General features: G+C 46.6%; 1 protein-coding gene across 2 annotated transcripts in view; it reads right to left on the minus strand.

The window, feature by feature from the left end:
* Window positions 1-18,485, minus strand: part of LOC135568506 (WD repeat domain phosphoinositide-interacting protein 2-like) — a 65,647-nt gene that overhangs the window by 25,549 nt on the left and 21,613 nt on the right. For both annotated transcript variants that reach the window (XM_065015297.1, XM_065015298.1), the window contains 4 exons: window positions 15,829-15,926; window positions 15,622-15,714; window positions 15,089-15,159; window positions 11,090-11,197 (listed from right to left, as the gene is read on the minus strand). In XM_065015297.1, coding sequence (XP_064871369.1) covers window positions 11,090-11,197; window positions 15,089-15,159; window positions 15,622-15,714; window positions 15,829-15,926 — 370 coding nt within the window. The remainder of the gene's footprint in view (window positions 1-11,089; window positions 11,198-15,088; window positions 15,160-15,621; window positions 15,715-15,828; window positions 15,927-18,485) is intronic.

Below are 18,485 nucleotides of genomic sequence, written 5' to 3' on the forward strand. Positions count from 1 at the left end.
ACACCTCCTCTGTTGACCTACACACACCATGTTAATATACAGGACAACACCTCCTCTGTTGACCTACACACACCACCATGTTAATATACAGGACAACACCTCCTCTGTTGACCTACACACACCATGTTAATATACAGGACAACACCTCCTCTGTTGACCTACACACACCATGTTAATATACAGGACAACACCTCCTCTGTTGACCTACACACACCATGTTAATATACAGGACAACACCTCCTCTGTTGACCTACACACACCATGTTAATATACAGGACAACACCTCCTCTGTTGACCTACACACACCATGTTAATATACAGGACAACACCTCCTCTGTTGGCCTACACACACCATGTTAATATACAGGACAACACCTCCTCTGTTGACCTACACACACCATGTTAATATACAGGACAACACCTCCTCTGTTGACCCACACACACACCATGTTAATATACAGGACAACACCTCCTCTGTTGACCTACACACACCATGTTAATATACAGGACAACACCTCCTCTGTTGACCTACACACACCATGTTAATATACAGGACAACACCTCCTCTGTTGGCCTACACACACCATGTTAATATACAGGACAACACCTCCTCTGTTGGCCTACACACACCATGTTAATATACAGGACAACACCTCCTCTGTTGGCCTACACACACCATGTTAATATACAGGACAACACCTCCTCTGTTGACCTACACACCATGTTAATATACAGGACAACACCTCCTCTGTTGACCTCCCTGACCACACACACCATGTTAATATACAGGACAACACCTCCTCTGTTGACCTACACACACACACCATGTTAATATACAGGACAACACCTCCTCTGTTGACCTACACACACCATGTTAATATACAGGACAACACCTCCTCTGTTGGCCTACACACACCATGTTAATATACAGGACAACACCTCCTCTGTTGACCTACACACACCATGTTAATATACAGGACAACACCTCCTCTGTTGACCTACACACACCATGTTAATATACAGGACAACACCTCCTCTGTTGACCTACACACACCATGTTAATATACAGGACAACACCTCCTCTGTTGACCTACACACACCATGTTAATATACAGGACAACACCTCCTCTGTTGACCTACACACACCATGTTAATATACAGGACAACACCTCCTCTGTTGACCTACACACACCATGTTAATATACAGGACAACACCTCCTCTGTTGACCTACACACACCATGTTAATATACAGGACAACACCTCCTCTGTTGACCTACACACACCATGTTAATATACAGGACAACACCTCCTCTGTTGGCCTACACACACCATGTTAATATACAGGACAACACCTCCTCTGTTGACCTACACACACCATGTTAATATACAGGACAACACCTCCTCTGTTGACCTACACACACCATGTTAATATACAGGACAACACCTCCTCTGTTGACCTACACACACCATGTTAATATACAGGACAACACCTCCTCTGTTGACCTACACACACCATGTTAATATACAGGACAACACCTCCTCTGTTGGCCTACACACACCATGTTAATATACAGGACAACACCTCCTCTGTTGACAACACCTCCTCTGTTGACCACACACACCATGTTAATATACAGGACAACACCTCCTCTGTTGACCTACACACACCATGTTAATATACAGGACAACACCTCCTCTGTTGACCTACACACACCATGTTAATATACAGGACAACACCTCCTCTGTTGACCTACACACACCATGTTAATATACAGGACAACACCTCCTCTGTTGACCTACAGGACAACACACACACCATGTTAATATACAGGACAACACCTCCTCTGTTGACCTACACACACCATGTTAATATACAGGACAACACCTCCTCTGTTGACCTACACACACCATGTTAATATACAGGACAACACCTCCTCTGTTGACCTACACACACCATGTTAATATACAGGACAACACCTCCTCTGTTGACCTACACACACACACCATGTTAATATACAGGACAACACCTCCTCTGTTGACCTACACACACCATGTTAATATACAGGACAACACCTCCTCTGTTGACCTACACACACCCATGTTAATATACAGGACAACACCTCCTCTGTTGACCTACACACACACACCATGTTAATATACAGGACAACACCTCCTCTGTTGACCTACACACACCATGTTAATATACAGGACAACACCTCCTCTGTTGACCTACACACACCATGTTAATATACAGGACAACACCTCCTCTGTTGACCTACACACACCATGTTAATATACAGGACAACACCTCCTCTGTTGACCTACACACACCATGTTAATATACAGGACAACACCTCCTCTGTTGGCCTACACACACCATGTTAATATACAGGACAACACCTCCTCTGTTGACCTACACACACCATGTTAATATACAGGACAACACCTCCTCTGTTGACCTACACACACCATGTTAATATACAGGACAACACCTCCTCTGTTGGCCTACACACACCATGTTAATATACAGGACAACACCTCCTCTGTTGACCTACACACACCATGTTAATATACAGGACAACACCTCCTCTGTTGGCCTACACACACCATGTTAATATACAGGACAACACCTCCTCTGTTGACCTACACACACCATGTTAATATACAGGACAACACCTCCTCTGTTGGACCTACACACACCATGTTAATATACAGGACAACACCTCCTCTGTTGACCTACACACACCATGTTAATATACAGGACAACACCTCCTCTGTTGCCTACACACACCATGTTAATATACAGGACAACACCTCCTCTGTTGACCTACACACACCATGTTAATATACAGGACAACACCTCCTCTGTTGACCTACACACACCATGTTAATATACAGGACAACACCTCCTCTGTTGACCTACACACACCATGTTAATATACAGGACAACACCTCCTCTGTTGACCTACACACACCATGTTAATATACAGGACAACACCTCCTCTGTTGACCTACACACACCATGTTAATATACAGGACAACACCTCCTCTGTTGACCTACACACACACCATGTTAATATACAGGACAACACCTCCTCTGTTGGCCTACACACACCATGTTAATATACAGGACAACACCTCCTCTGTTGACCTACACACACCATGTTAATATACAGGACAACACCTCCTCTGTTGACCTACACACACCATGTTAATATACAGGACAACACCTCCTCTGTTGACCTACACACACCATGTTAATATACAGGACAACACCTCCTCTGTTGACCTACACACACACACCATGTTAATATACAGGACAACACCTCCTCTGTTGACCTACACACACCATGTTAATATACAGGACAACACCTCCTCTGTTGACCTACACACACACCATGTTAATATACAGGACAACACCTCCTCTGTTGACCTACACACACCATGTTAATATACAGGACAACACCTCCTCTGTTGGCCTACACACACCATGTTAATATACAGGACAACACCTCCTCTGTTGACCTACACACACCATGTTAATATACAGGACAACACCTCCTCTGTTGACCTACACACACACACACCATGTTACCATGTTAATATACAGGACAACACCTCCTCTGTTGGCCTACACACACACCATGTTAATATACAGGACAACACCTCCTCTGTTGACCTACACACACCATGTTAATATACAGGACAACACCTCCTCTGTTGACCTACACACACCATGTTAATATACAGGACAACACCTCCTCTGTTGACCTACACACACACCATGTTAATATACAGGACAACACCTCCTCTGTTGACCTACACACACCATGTTAATATACAGGACAACACCTCCTCTGTTGACCTACACACACCATGTTAATATACAGGACAACACCTCCTCTGTTGACCTACACACACCATGTTAATATACAGGACAACACCTCCTCTGTTGACCTACACACACCATGTTAATATACAGGACAACACCTCCTCTGTTGACCTACACACACCATGTTAATATACAGGACAACACCTCCTCTGTTGACCTACACACACCATGTTAATATACAGGACAACACCTCCTCTGTTGACCTACACACACCATGTTAATATACAGGACAACACCTCCTCTGTTGACCTACACACACACCATGTTAATATACAGGACAACACCTCCTCTGTTGACCTACACACCATGTTAATATACAGGACAACACCTCCTCTGTTGACCTACACACACCATGTTAATATACAGGACAACACCTCCTCTGTTGACCCTACACACACCATGTTAATATACAGGACAACACCTCCTCTGTTGACCTACACACACCATGTTAATATACAGGACAACACCTCCTCTGTTGACCTACACACACCATGTTAATATACAGGACAACACCTCCTCTGTTGGCCTACACACACCATGTTAATATACAGGACAACACCTCCTCTGTTGACCTACACACACCATGTTAATATACAGGACAACACCTCCTCTGTTGACCTACACACTACACACACCATGTTAATATACAGGACAACACCTCCTCTGTTGACCTACACACACCATGTTAATATACAGGACAACACCTCCTCTGTTGACCTACACACACACCATGTTAATATACAGGACAACACCTCCTCTGTTGACCTACACACACCATGTTAATATACAGGACAACACCTCCTCTGTTGACCTACACACACCATGTTAATATACAGGACAACACCTCCTCTGTTGGCCTACACACACCATGTTAATATACAGGACAACACCTCCTCTGTTGACCTACACACACCATGTTAATATACAGGACAACACCTCCTCTGTTGACCTACACACACCATGTTAATATACAGGACAACACCTCCTCTGTTGACCTACACACACACACCATGTTAATATACAGGACAACACCTCCTCTGTTGACCTACACACACACCATGTTAATATACAGGACAACACCTCCTCTGTTGACCTACACACACACCATGTTAATATACAGGACAACACCTCCTCTGTTGACCTACACACACCATGTTAATATACAGGACAACACCTCCTCTGTTGACCTACACACACACACCATGTTAATATACAGGACAACACCTCCTCTGTTGACCTACACACACCATGTTAATATACAGGACAACACCTCCTCTGTTGACCTACACACACCATGTTAATATACAGGACAACACCTCCTCTGTTGACCTACACACACCATGTTAATATACAGGACAACACCTCCTCTGTTGACCTACACACACCATGTTAATATACAGGACAACACCTCCTCTGTTGACCTACACACACCATGTTAATATACAGGACAACACCTCCTCTGTTGGCCTACACACACACCATGTTAATATACAGGACAACACCTCCTCTGTTGACCTACACACACCATGTTAATATACAGGACAACACCTCCTCTGTTGACCTACACACCATGTTAATATACAGGACAACACCTCCTCTGTTGACCTACACACACCATGTTAATATACAGGACAACACCTCCTCTGTTGACCTACACACACCATGTTAATATACAGGACAACACCTCCTCTGTTGACCTACACACACCATGTTAATATACAGGACAACACCTCCTCTGTTGACCTACACACACCATGTTAATATACAGGACAACACCTCCTCTGTTGGCCTACACACACCATGTTAATATACAGGACAACACCTCCTCTGTTGGCCTACACACACCATGTTAATATACAGGACAACACCTCCTCTGTTGACCTACACACACCATGTTAATATACAGGACAACACCTCCTCTGTTGGCCTACACACACCATGTTAATATACAGGACAACACCTCCTCTGTTGACCTACACACACCATGTTAATATACAGGACAACACCTCCTCTGTTGACCTACACACACCATGTTAATATACAGGACAACACCTCCTCTGTTGACCTACACACACACACCATGTTAATATACAGGACAACACCTCCTCTGTTGACCTACACACACACCATGTTAATATACAGGACAACACCTCCTCTGTTGACCTACACACACCATGTTAATATACAGGACAACACCTCCTCTGTTGACCTACACACACCATGTTAATATACAGGACAACACCTCCTCTGTTGACCTACACACACACCATGTTAATATACAGGACAACACCTCCTCTGTTGACCTACACACACCATGTTAATATACAGGACAACACCTCCTCTGTTGACCTACACACACCATGTTAATATACAGGACAACACCTCCTCTGTTGGCCTACACACACCATGTTAATATACAGGACAACACCTCCTCTGTTGACCTACACACACCATGTTAATATACAGGACAACACCTCCTCTGTTGGCCTACACACACCATGTTAATATACAGGACAACACCTCCTCTGTTGACCTACACACACCATGTTAATATACAGGACAACACCTCCTCTGTTGACCTACACACACACACCATGTTAATATACAGGACAACACCTCCTCTGTTGACCTACACACACCATGTTAATATACAGGACAACACCTCCTCTGTTGACCTACACACACCATGTTAATATACAGGACAACACCTCCTCTGTTGGCCTACACACACCATGTTAATATACAGGACAACACCTCCTCTGTTGACCTACACACACCATGTTAATATACAGGACAACACCTCCTCTGTTGACCTACACACACCATGTTAATATACAGGACAACACCTCCTCTGTTGGCCTACACACACCATGTTAATATACAGGACAACACCTCCTCTGTTGACCTACACACACCATGTTAATATACAGGACAACACCTCCTCTGTTGACCTACACACACACACCATGTTAATATACAGGACAACACCTCCTCTGTTGACCTACACACACCATGTTAATATACAGGACAACACCTCCTCTGTTGACCTACACACACCATGTTAATATACAGGACAACACCTCCTCTGTTGGCCTACACACACCATGTTAATATACAGGACAACACCTCCTCTGTTGACCTACACACACCATGTTAATATACAGGACAACACCTCCTCTGTTGACCTACACACACCATGTTAATATACAGGACAACACCTCCTCTGTTGACCTACACACACCATGTTAATATACAGGACAACACCTCCTCTGTTGGCCTACACACACCATGTTAATATACAGGACAACACCTCCTCTGTTGACCTACACACACCATGTTAATATACAGGACAACACCTCCTCTGTTGACCTACACACACCATGTTAATATACAGGACAACACCTCCTCTGTTGACCTACACACACACACCATGTTAATATACAGGACAACACCTCCTCTGTTGACCTACACACACCATGTTAATATACAGGACAACACCTCCTCTGTTGACCTACACACACCATGTTAATATACAGGACAACACCTCCTCTGTTGACCTACACACACCATGTTAATATACAGGACAACACCTCCTCTGTTGACCTACACACACCATGTTAATATACAGGACAACACCTCCTCTGTTGACCTACACACACCATGTTAATATACAGGACAACACCTCCTCTGTTGACCTACACACACCATGTTAATATACAGGACAACACCTCCTCTGTTGACCTACACACACACACCATGTTAATATACAGGACAACACCTCCTCTGTTGGCCTACACACACACACCATGTTAATATACAGGACAACACCTCCTCTGTTGGCCTACACACACCATGTTAATATACAGGACAACACCTCCTCTGTTGACCTACACACACCATGTTAATATACAGGACAACACCTCCTCTGTTGGCCTACACACACCATGTTAATATACAGGACAACACCTCCTCTGTTGGCCTACACACACCATGTTAATATACAGGACAACACCTCCTCTGTTGGCCTACACACACCATGTTAATATACAGGACAACACCTCCTCTGTTGACCTACACACACCATGTTAATATACAGGACAACACCTCCTCTGTTGACCTACACACACACACCATGTTAATATACAGGACAACACCTCCTCTGTTGACCTACACACACCATGTTAATATACAGGACAACACCTCCTCTGTTGACCTACACACACACCATGTTAATATACAGGACAACACCTCCTCTGTTGACCTACACACACCATGTTAATATACAGGACAACACCTCCTCTGTTGACCTACACACACACACCATGTTAATATACAGGACAACACCTCCTCTGTTGACCTACACACACCATGTTAATATACAGGACAACACCTCCTCTGTTGACCTACACACACACACCATGTTAATATACAGGACAACACCTCCTCTGTTGACCTACACACACCATTTTAATATACAGGACAACACCTCCTCTGTTGACCTACACACACCATGTTAATATACAGGACAAAACCTCCTCTGTTGACCTACACACACCATGTTAATATACAGGACAACACCTCCTCTGTTGGCCTACACACACCATGTTAATATACAGGACAACACCTCCTCTGTTGACCTACACACACCATGTTAATATACAGGACAACACCTCCTCTGTTGACCTACACACACCATGTTAATATACAGGACAACACCTCCTCTGTTGGCCTACACACACACACCATGTTAATATACAGGACAACACCTCCTCTGTTGACCTACACACACACCATGTTAATATACAGGACAACACCTCCTCTGTTGACCTACACACACCATGTTAATATACAGGACAACACCTCCTCTGTTGACCTACACACACCATGTTAATATACAGGACAACACCTCCTCTGTTGACCTACACACACCATGTTAATATACAGGACAACACCTCCTCTGTTGACCTACACACACCATGTTAATATACAGGACAACACCTCCTCTGTTGACCTACACACCATGTTAATATACAGGACAACACCTCCTCTGTTGGCCTACACACACCATGTTAATATACAGGACAACACCTCCTCTGTTGACCTACACACACCATGTTAATATACAGGACAACACCTCCTCTGTTGGCCTACACACACCATGTTAATATACAGGACAACACCTCCTCTGTTGACCTACACACACCATGTTAATATACAGGACAACACCTCCTCTGTTGACCTACACACACACACCATGTTAATATACAGGACAACACCTCCTCTGTTGACCTACACACACCATGTTAATATACAGGACAACACCTCCTCTGTTGACCTACACACACCATGTTAATATACAGGACAACACCTCCTCTGTTGGCCTACACACACCATGTTAATATACAGGACAACACCTCCTCTGTTGACCTACACACACCATGTTAATATACAGGACAACACCTCCTCTGTTGACCTACACACACCATGTTAATATACAGGACAACACCTCCTCTGTTGACCTACACACACCATGTTAATATACAGGACAACACCTCCTCTGTTGGCCTACACACACCATGTTAATATACAGGACAACACCTCCTCTGTTGGCCTACACACACCATGTTAATATACAGGACAACACCTCCTCTGTTGGCCTACACACACCATGTTAATATACAGGACAACACCTCCTCTGTTGGCCTACACACACCATGTTAATATACAGGACAACACCTCCTCTGTTGACCTACACACACACACCATGTTAATATACAGGACAACACCTCCTCTGTTGACCTACACACACCATGTTAATATACAGGACAACACCTCCTCTGTTGGCCTACACACACCATGTTAATATACAGGACAACACCTCCTCTGTTGACCTACACACACACACCATGTTAATATACAGGACAACACCTCCTCTGTTGACCTACACACACCATGTTAATATACAGGACAACACCTCCTCTGTTGACCTACACACACCATGTTAATATACAGGACAACACCTCCTCTGTTGACCTACACACACCATGTTAATATACAGGACAACACCTCCTCTGTTGACCTACACACACCATGTTAATATACAGGACAACACCTCCTCTGTTGGCCTACACACACCATGTTAATATACAGGACAACACCTCCTCTGTTGACCTACACACACCATGTTAATATACAGGACAACACCTCCTCTGTTGGCCTACACACACCATGTTAATATACAGGACAACACCTCCTCTGTTGACCTACACACACCATGTTAATATATACAGGACAACACCTCCTCTGTTGACCTACACACACACACCATGTTAATATACAGGACAACACCTCCTCTGTTGACCTACACACACCATGTTAATATACAGGACAACACCTCCTCTGTTGACCTACACACACCATGTTAATATACAGGACAACACCTCCTCTGTTGACCTACACACACCATGTTAATATACAGGACAACACCTCCTCTGTTGGCCTACACACACCATGTTAATATACAGGACAACACCTCCTCTGTTGACCTACACACACCATGTTAATATACAGGACAACACCTCCTCTGTTGGCCTACACACACCATGTTAATATACAGGACAACACCTCCTCTGTTGACCTACACACACCATGTTAATATACAGGACAACACCTCCTCTGTTGACCTACACACACCATGTTAATATACAGGACAACACCTCCTCTGTTGACCTACACACACCATGTTAATATACAGGACAACACCTCCTCTGTTGACCTACACACACCATGTTAATATACAGGACAACACCTCCTCTGTTGACCTACACACACCATGTTAATATACAGGACAACACCTCCTCAACACCTCCTCTGTTGGCCTACACACACCATGTTAATATACAGGACAACACCTCCTCTGTTGACCTACACACACACACCATGTTAATATACAGGACAACACCTCCTCTGTTGACCTACACACACCATGTTAATATACAGGACAACACCTCCTCTGTTGACCTACACACACCATGTTAATATACAGGACAACACCTCCTCTGTTGACCTACACACACACACCATGTTAATATACAGGACAACACCTCCTCTGTTGACCTACACACACACACCATGTTAATATACAGGACAACATCTAGAATCAGACTAATGCAGCCAGGTGAGGGGGGGGTACTTACTTCTCTTTCTGCGTCTCTAGTTTGAAGATGTGGACCGTCTCCGTGTTACTGGATGCTGATAGGTAGAGGCCTTCCATACTGAAGGCCAGGGAACAGATAGATACACACCTAACACACGCACACACACACACACACACACACACACACACACACACACTTCAGTGTGTCACACTGAACTCAGCTCATTTAATATTGTCCAAAGGAGGGAGATGAAGAAGGAGGAGGGAGATGAAGAAGGAGGAGGGAGATGAAGAAGGAGGGAGATGATGAAGGAGGAGGGAGATGAAGAAGGATGGAGATGAAGAAGGATGGAGATGAAGAAGGATGGAGATGAAGAAGGAGGGAGATGATGAAGGAGGAGGGAGATGATGAAGGAGGAGGGAGATGAAGAAGGAGGGAGATGAAGAAGGAGGGAGATGATGAAGGAGGAGGGAGATGATGAAGGAGGAGGGAGATGATGAAGGAGGAGGGAGATGAAGAAGGAGGGAGATGAAGAAGGAGGGAGATGAAGAAGGAGGAGGGAGATGAAGAAGGAGGGAGATGAAGAAGAAGAAGGGAGATGATGAAGGAGGAGGGAGATGAAGAAGGAGGGAGACGAAGGAGGAGGAGGGAGATGAAGAAGGAGGAGGGAGATGAAGAAGGAGGAGGGAGATGAAGAAGGAGGGAGATGAAGAAGGAGGAGGGAGATGAAGGAGGAGGGAGATGATGAAGAAGGAGGGAGATGATGAAGGATGGAGATGAAGAAGGAGGGAGATGAGGGAGATGAAGGAGGAGGGGAGATGAAGAAGGAGGGAGATGAAGAAGGAGGAGGGAGATGAAGAAGGAGGGGAGATGAGAAGGATGGAGATGAAGAAGGAGGGAGATGAAGAAGGATGGAGATGAAGAAGGATGGAGATGAAGAAGGAGGGAGATGAAGAAGGATGGAGATGAAGAAGGAGGGAGATGATGAAGGAGGAGGAGATGAAGAAGGAGAGGAGATGATGAAGAGGAGGAGATGATGAAGGAGGAGGGAGATGAAGAAGGAGGAGGGATGATGAAGGAGGGAGATGATGAAGGAGGAGGGAGGGAGATGAAGGAGGAGGGAGATGAAGAAGGAGGGAGATGAAGAAGGAGGAGGGAGATGAAGAAGAAGAAGGAGGGAGATGAAGAAGGAGGAGATGATGAAGAAGGAGGAGATGAGAAGGAGGAGGGAGATGAAGGAAGGAGGAGATGAAGAAGGAGGGAGATGAAGAAGGAGGGAGAGGAGGGGAGATGAAGAAGGAGGGGAGATGAAGAAGGAGGGAGATGAAGAAGAAGAGGGAGATGATGAAGGAGGAGGGAGATGAAGAAGAAGGGAGATGAAGAAGGAGGGAAGAAGGAGGAGGAGGGAGATGAAGAAGGAGGGAGAAGAAGGAGGGAGATGAAGAAGGAGGAGGGAGATGAAGAAGGAGGGAGATGAAGAAGGAGGAGGGAGATGAAGAGGAGGAGGGAGATGAAGAAGAAGGAGGGAGATGATGAAGGAGGAGGGAGATGAAGAAGAAGGAGGGAGAGACAAAGGAGGGAGATGAAGAAGAAGGAGGAGATGAAGAAGAAGGAGGGAGATGAAGAAGAAGGAGGGAGATGAAGAAGAGAGGGAGAAGAAGAAGAAGGAGGGAGATGAAGAAGAAGGAGGGAGATGAAGAAGAAGGAGGAGAAGAAGAAGGAGGGAGATGAAGAAGAAGGAGGAGATGATGAAGAAGGAGATGAGAAGAAGGAGGAGAGATGAAGAAGGAGGGGGAGAAGAAGGAGAAGAGGGAGAAGAAGAAGAAGGAGGGAGATAAAGAAGAAGGAGGGAATAAAGAAGAAGGAGAGAAGAAGAAGGAGGGAGACGATAAAGAAGGAGGAAGAGATGAAGAAGAAGGAGGGAGAAGAAGAAGAAGGAGGGAGATGAAGAAGAAGAGGGAGATGAAGAAGAAGGAGGGAGATGAAGAAGAAGGAGGGAGATGAAGAAGGAGGGAGAAGAAGAAGAAGGAGGGATGAAGAAGAAGGAGGGAGATGAAGAAGAAGGAGGGAGAAGAAGAAGGAGGAGAAGAAGAAGAAGAAGGGAGAAGAAGAAGGAGGGAGATGAAGAAGAAGGAGGGAGAAGAAGACGGAGGAGATGAAGAATGAAGGGAGATGAAGAAGAAGGAGGGAGATGAAGAAGAAGAAGGAGAAGAAGACGGAGGAGATGAAGAAGGAGGGAGATGAAGAAGAAGGAGGGAGAAGAAGAAGAAGGGAGATGAAGAAGAAGGAGGGATGATGAAGAAGGAGGGAGATGATGAAGAAGGAGGGAGATGAAGAAGAAGGAGGGAGATGAAGAAGAAGGAGAAGGAGAAGAAGAAGGAGGGAGAAGAAGAAGAAGGGAGAAGAAGAAGAAGGAGGGAAGAAGAAGAAGAAGGAGGGAGAAGAAGAAGAAGGAGGAGGAGATGAAGAAGAAGGAGGGAGATGAAGAAGAAGGAGGGAGAAGAAGAAGGAGGGAGAAGAAGAAGAAGGAGGGAGATGAAAAAGAAGGAGGGGGAAGAAGGAGGGAGAAGAAGAAGGAGGGAGAAGAAGAAGAAGAAGGAGGGAGAAGAAGAAGAAGGAGAGAAATGAAGAAGAAGGAGGGATACGAAGAAGAAGGAGGGAGACAAAGGAGGGAGATGAAGAAGGAGGGAGATGAAGGAGGGAGATGAAGAAGGAGGGATACGAAGAAGAAGGAGGGGGACGAAGGAGGGAGAAGAAGAAGAAGGGAGATAAAGAAGAAGGAGGGAGATGAAGAAGGAGGAGGGAGATGAAGAAGGAGGAGGGAGATGAAGAAGGAGGAGGGAGATGAAGAAGAAGGAGGGAGATGAAGAAGAAGGAGGGAGAAGAAGAAGGAGGGAGAAGAAGAAGAAGGAGGGAGATGAAGAAGAAGAAGAAGGAGGGAGATGAAGAAGGAGGGAGATGATGAAGAATGAGGGAGATGATGAAGAAGGAGGGAGATGAAGAAGAAGGTAGATGAAGGAGGGAGATGATGAAGAAGGAGGGAGATGAAGAAGAAGGAGGGAGATGAAGAAGGAGGGAGATGAAGAAGAAGGAGGGAGAAGAATAAGAAGGAGGGGAGATGAAGAAGGAGGAGGGAGATGAAGAAGGGAGATGATGAAGAAGGAGGGAGATGAAGAAGAAGGGGGAGATGAAGAAGGAGGGAGATGATGAAGAAGGAGGGAGATGATGAAGAAGGAGGGAAAATGAAGAAGGAGGGAGATGAAGAAGAAGGAGGGGAGAAGAAGAAGGAGGGAAGAAGAAGAAGGAGGGAGATGATGAAGAAGGAGGGAGATGAAGAAAAGGAGGGAGAGGAGGGAGAAGAAGGAGGGAGAAGAAGAAGGAGGAGATGAAGAAGAAGGAGGGAGATGAAGAAGAAGGAGGGAGAAGAAGAAGGAGGGAGAAGAAGAAGAAGGAGGGAGAAGAAGAAGGAGGGAGAAGAAGAAGAAGGAGGGAGATGAAGAAGAAGGGGGATGAAGAAGGAGGGAGAAGAAGAAGGAGGGAGAAGAAGAAGAAGGAGGGAAATGAAGAAGGAGGGGGATGAAGAAGGAGGGAGAAGAAGAAGGAGGGGGATGAAGAAGGAGGGAGAAGAAGAAGGAGGGAGAAGAAGAAGGAGAGAAATGAAGAAGAAGGAGGGATACGAAGAAGAAGGAGGGAGACAAAGGAGGGAGATGAAGAAGGAGGGAGATGAAGAAGGAGGGATACGAAGAAGAAGGAGGGGGACGAAGGAGGGAGAAGAAGAAGAAGGGAGATAAAGAAGAAGGAGGGAGATGAAGAAGGAGGGAGATGAAGAAGGAGGGAGATGAAGAAGGAGGAGGGAGACAAAGGAGGGAGATGAAGAAGGAGGGAGATGAAGAAGGAGGGGGAAGAAGGAGGGAGAAGAAGAAGGAGGGCGATAAAGAAGAAGGAGGGAGAAGAAGAAGAAGGAGGGAGAAGAAGAAGAAGGAGGGAGATGAAGAAGGAGGGAGAAGATGAAGAAGGAGGGAGAAGAAGAAGTCCTACCTTTTGACTCCTCGGCGGAACTCAAACAGTTTCTGTCCCTCAGGGATGGAGAACACACGAATCACCGTACCCTATCAGAACACATGAAGGGTCGGGGTTAAGGGTCAGGGTTAAGGGTCAGGGTTAAGGGTCGGGGTTAAGGGTCGGGGTTAAGGGTCAGGGTTAAGGGTCAGGGTTAAGGGCCATAGAGGTGGATAGAAAATAGTATCTGTATGGTAAGGGTCAGGTATAAGGGTCAGGGTTTAGGGTGAGGGTTAAGGGTCAGGGTTAAGGGCCAGGGTTAAGGGTCAGGGTTAAGGGTCAGGGTTAAGGGTCAGGGTTAAGGGCCAGGGTTAAGGGTCAAGGTTAAGGGCCTGGGTTAAGGGTCAGGGTTAAGGGCCAGGGTTAAGGGTCAGGGTTAAGGGCCAGGGTTAAGGGTCAGGGTTAAGGGTCGGGGTTAAGGGTCAGGGTTAAGGGTCGGGGTTAAGGGTCAGGGCAGAGGGACCGGCTGACATCACCTCAGTAGTTCAGTGTAACAGTTTAAAGTGTCCCACCTTCTCCGAGGCTGTGGCCAGTTTGGTTCCGCTAGCATCAAACACCACAGCTGCTAATGGACTGTCATGGGCTGGGATCATGTTGGCTGCCCTCTGGAGACACAGTTAAACACACAGAGACTGAAACTGCACAGTTGTAGTAGAGCTAGCCATCTTCAATGTGTGTGTGTGTGTGTGTCTGTGTGTGTGTGTGTGTGTGTGTCATACCAGGTTGACCGTGTCGAACACCTGGACCTCTCCTATTGTAGCACTGCCGGGGTAGGCCAGGTAACAGTTATCATTACTGATGGAGAGAGCACACAACCCTGGGGAGAGAACAGACAGATATTACAGGAGGAGAGAACACACAACCCTGGGGAGAGAACACACAACCCTGGGGAGAGAACACACAACCCTGGGGAGAGAACAGACAGATATTACAGGAGGAGAGAACACACAACCCTGGGGAGAGAACACACAACCCTGGGGAGAGAACACACAACCCTGGGGAGAGAACACACAACCCTGGGGAGAGAACACACAACCCTGGGGAGAGAACAGACAGATATTACAGGAGGAGAGAACACACAACCCTGGGGAGAGAACACACAACCCTGGGGAGAGAACACACAACCCTGGGGAGAGAACACACAACCCTGGGGAGAGAACACACGGATATTACAGTAGGAGAAAACATACAACCCTGGGGAGAGAACACACAACCCTGGGGAGAAAACATACAACCCTGGGGAGAGAACACACAACCCTGGGGAGGGAACACACAACCCTGGGGAGGGAACAGACAACCCTGGGGAGAGAACACACAGATATTACAGTAGGAGAAAACACACAACCCTGGGGAGAGATCACACAACCCTGGGGAGAGAACACACAACCCTGGAGAGAGAACACACAGATATTACAGTAGGAGAGAACACACAACCCTGGGGAGAGAACACACAGATATTACAGGAGGAGAGAACACACAACCCTGGGGAGAGAACACACAACCCTGGGGAGAGAACACACAACCCTGGGGAGAGAACAGACAGATATTACAGGAGGAGAGAACACACAACCCTGGGGAGAGAACACACAACCCTGGGGAGAGAACACACAACCCTGGGGAGAGAACACACAACCCTGGGGAGAGAACACACAACCCTGGGGAGAGAACACACAACCCTGGGGAGAGAACACACAACCCTGGGGAGAGAACAGACAGATATTACAGGAGGAGAGAACACACAACCCTGGGGAGAGAACACACAACCCTGGGGAGAGAACACACAACCCTGGGGAGAGAACACACAACCCTGGGGAGAGAACACACGGATATTACAGTAGGAGAAAACATACAACCCTGGGGAGAGAACACACAACCCTGGGGAGAAAACATACAACCCTGGGGAGAGAACACACAACCCTGGGGAGGGAACACACAACCCTGGGGAGGGAACAGACAACCCTGGGGAGAGAACACACAGATATTACAGTAGGAGAAAACACACAACCCTGGGGAGAGATCACACAACCCTGGGGAGAGAACACACAACCCTGGAGAGAGAACACACAGATATTACAGTAGGAGAGAACACACAGAACCCTGGGGAGAGACACAACACAGATACACAGGGGAGAGAACACACAACCCTGGGGAGAGAACACACAACCCTGGGGAGAGACACAACCCTAGGGAGAGAACAACAACCCTGGGGAGAGAACACACGGATATTACAGTAGGAGAAAACATACAACCCTGGGGAGAGAACACACAGATATTACAGTAGGAGAAAACATACAACCCTGGGGAGAGAACACACAACCCTGGGGAGAGAACACACAACCCTGGGGAGAGAACACACGGATATTACAGTAGGAGAAAACATACAACCCTGGGGAGAGAACACACAGATATTACAGTAGGAGAAAACATACAACCCTGGGGAGAGAACACACAACCCTGGGGAGAGAACACACAACCCTGGGGAGAGAACACACAACCCTGGGGAGAGAACACACGGATATTACAGTAGGAGAAAACATACAACCCTGGGGAGAGAACACACAACCCTGGGGAGAGAACACACAACCCTGGGGAGAGAACACACAACCCTGGGGGAGGAGAGATATTACACGAGAATATTACAACCCTGGGGAGAGAACACACAACCCTGGGGAGAGAACACACAACCCTGGGGAGAGAACACACAACCCTGGGGAGAGAACACACAACCCTGGGGAGAGAACACACGGATATTACAGTAGGAGAAAACATACAACCCTGGGGAGAGAACACACAACCCTGGGGAGAGAACACACAACCCTGGGGAGAGAACACACAACCCTGGGGAGAGAACACACAATCCTGGGGAGAGAACACACGGATATTACAGGAGGAGAGAACACACAACCCTGGGGAGAGAACACACAACCCTGGGGAGAGAACACACAACCCTGGAGAGAGAACACACAACCCTGGGGAGAGAACACACAACCCTGGGGAGAGAACACACAACCCTGGAGAGAGAACACACAACCCTGGGGAGAGAACACACAACCCTGGGGAGAGAACACACAACCCTGGGGAGAGAACACACAACCCTGGGGAGAGAACACACAATCCTGGGGAGAGAACACACGGATATTACAGGAGGAGAGAACACACAACCCTGGGGAGAGAACACACAACCCTGGGGAGAGAACACACAACCCTGGGGAGAGAACACACAACCCTGGGGAGAGAACACACAACCCTGGGGAGAGAACAGACAGATATTACAGGAGGAGAGAACACACAACCCTGGGGAGAGAACACACAACCCTGGGGAGAGAACACACAACCCTGGGGAGAGAACACACAACCCTGGGGAGAGAACACACGG

Source organism: Oncorhynchus nerka, unplaced genomic scaffold (assembly GCF_034236695.1).
Source record: "Oncorhynchus nerka isolate Pitt River unplaced genomic scaffold, Oner_Uvic_2.0 unplaced_scaffold_1534, whole genome shotgun sequence".
Lineage (NCBI taxonomy): Eukaryota > Metazoa > Chordata > Actinopteri > Salmoniformes > Salmonidae > Oncorhynchus > Oncorhynchus nerka.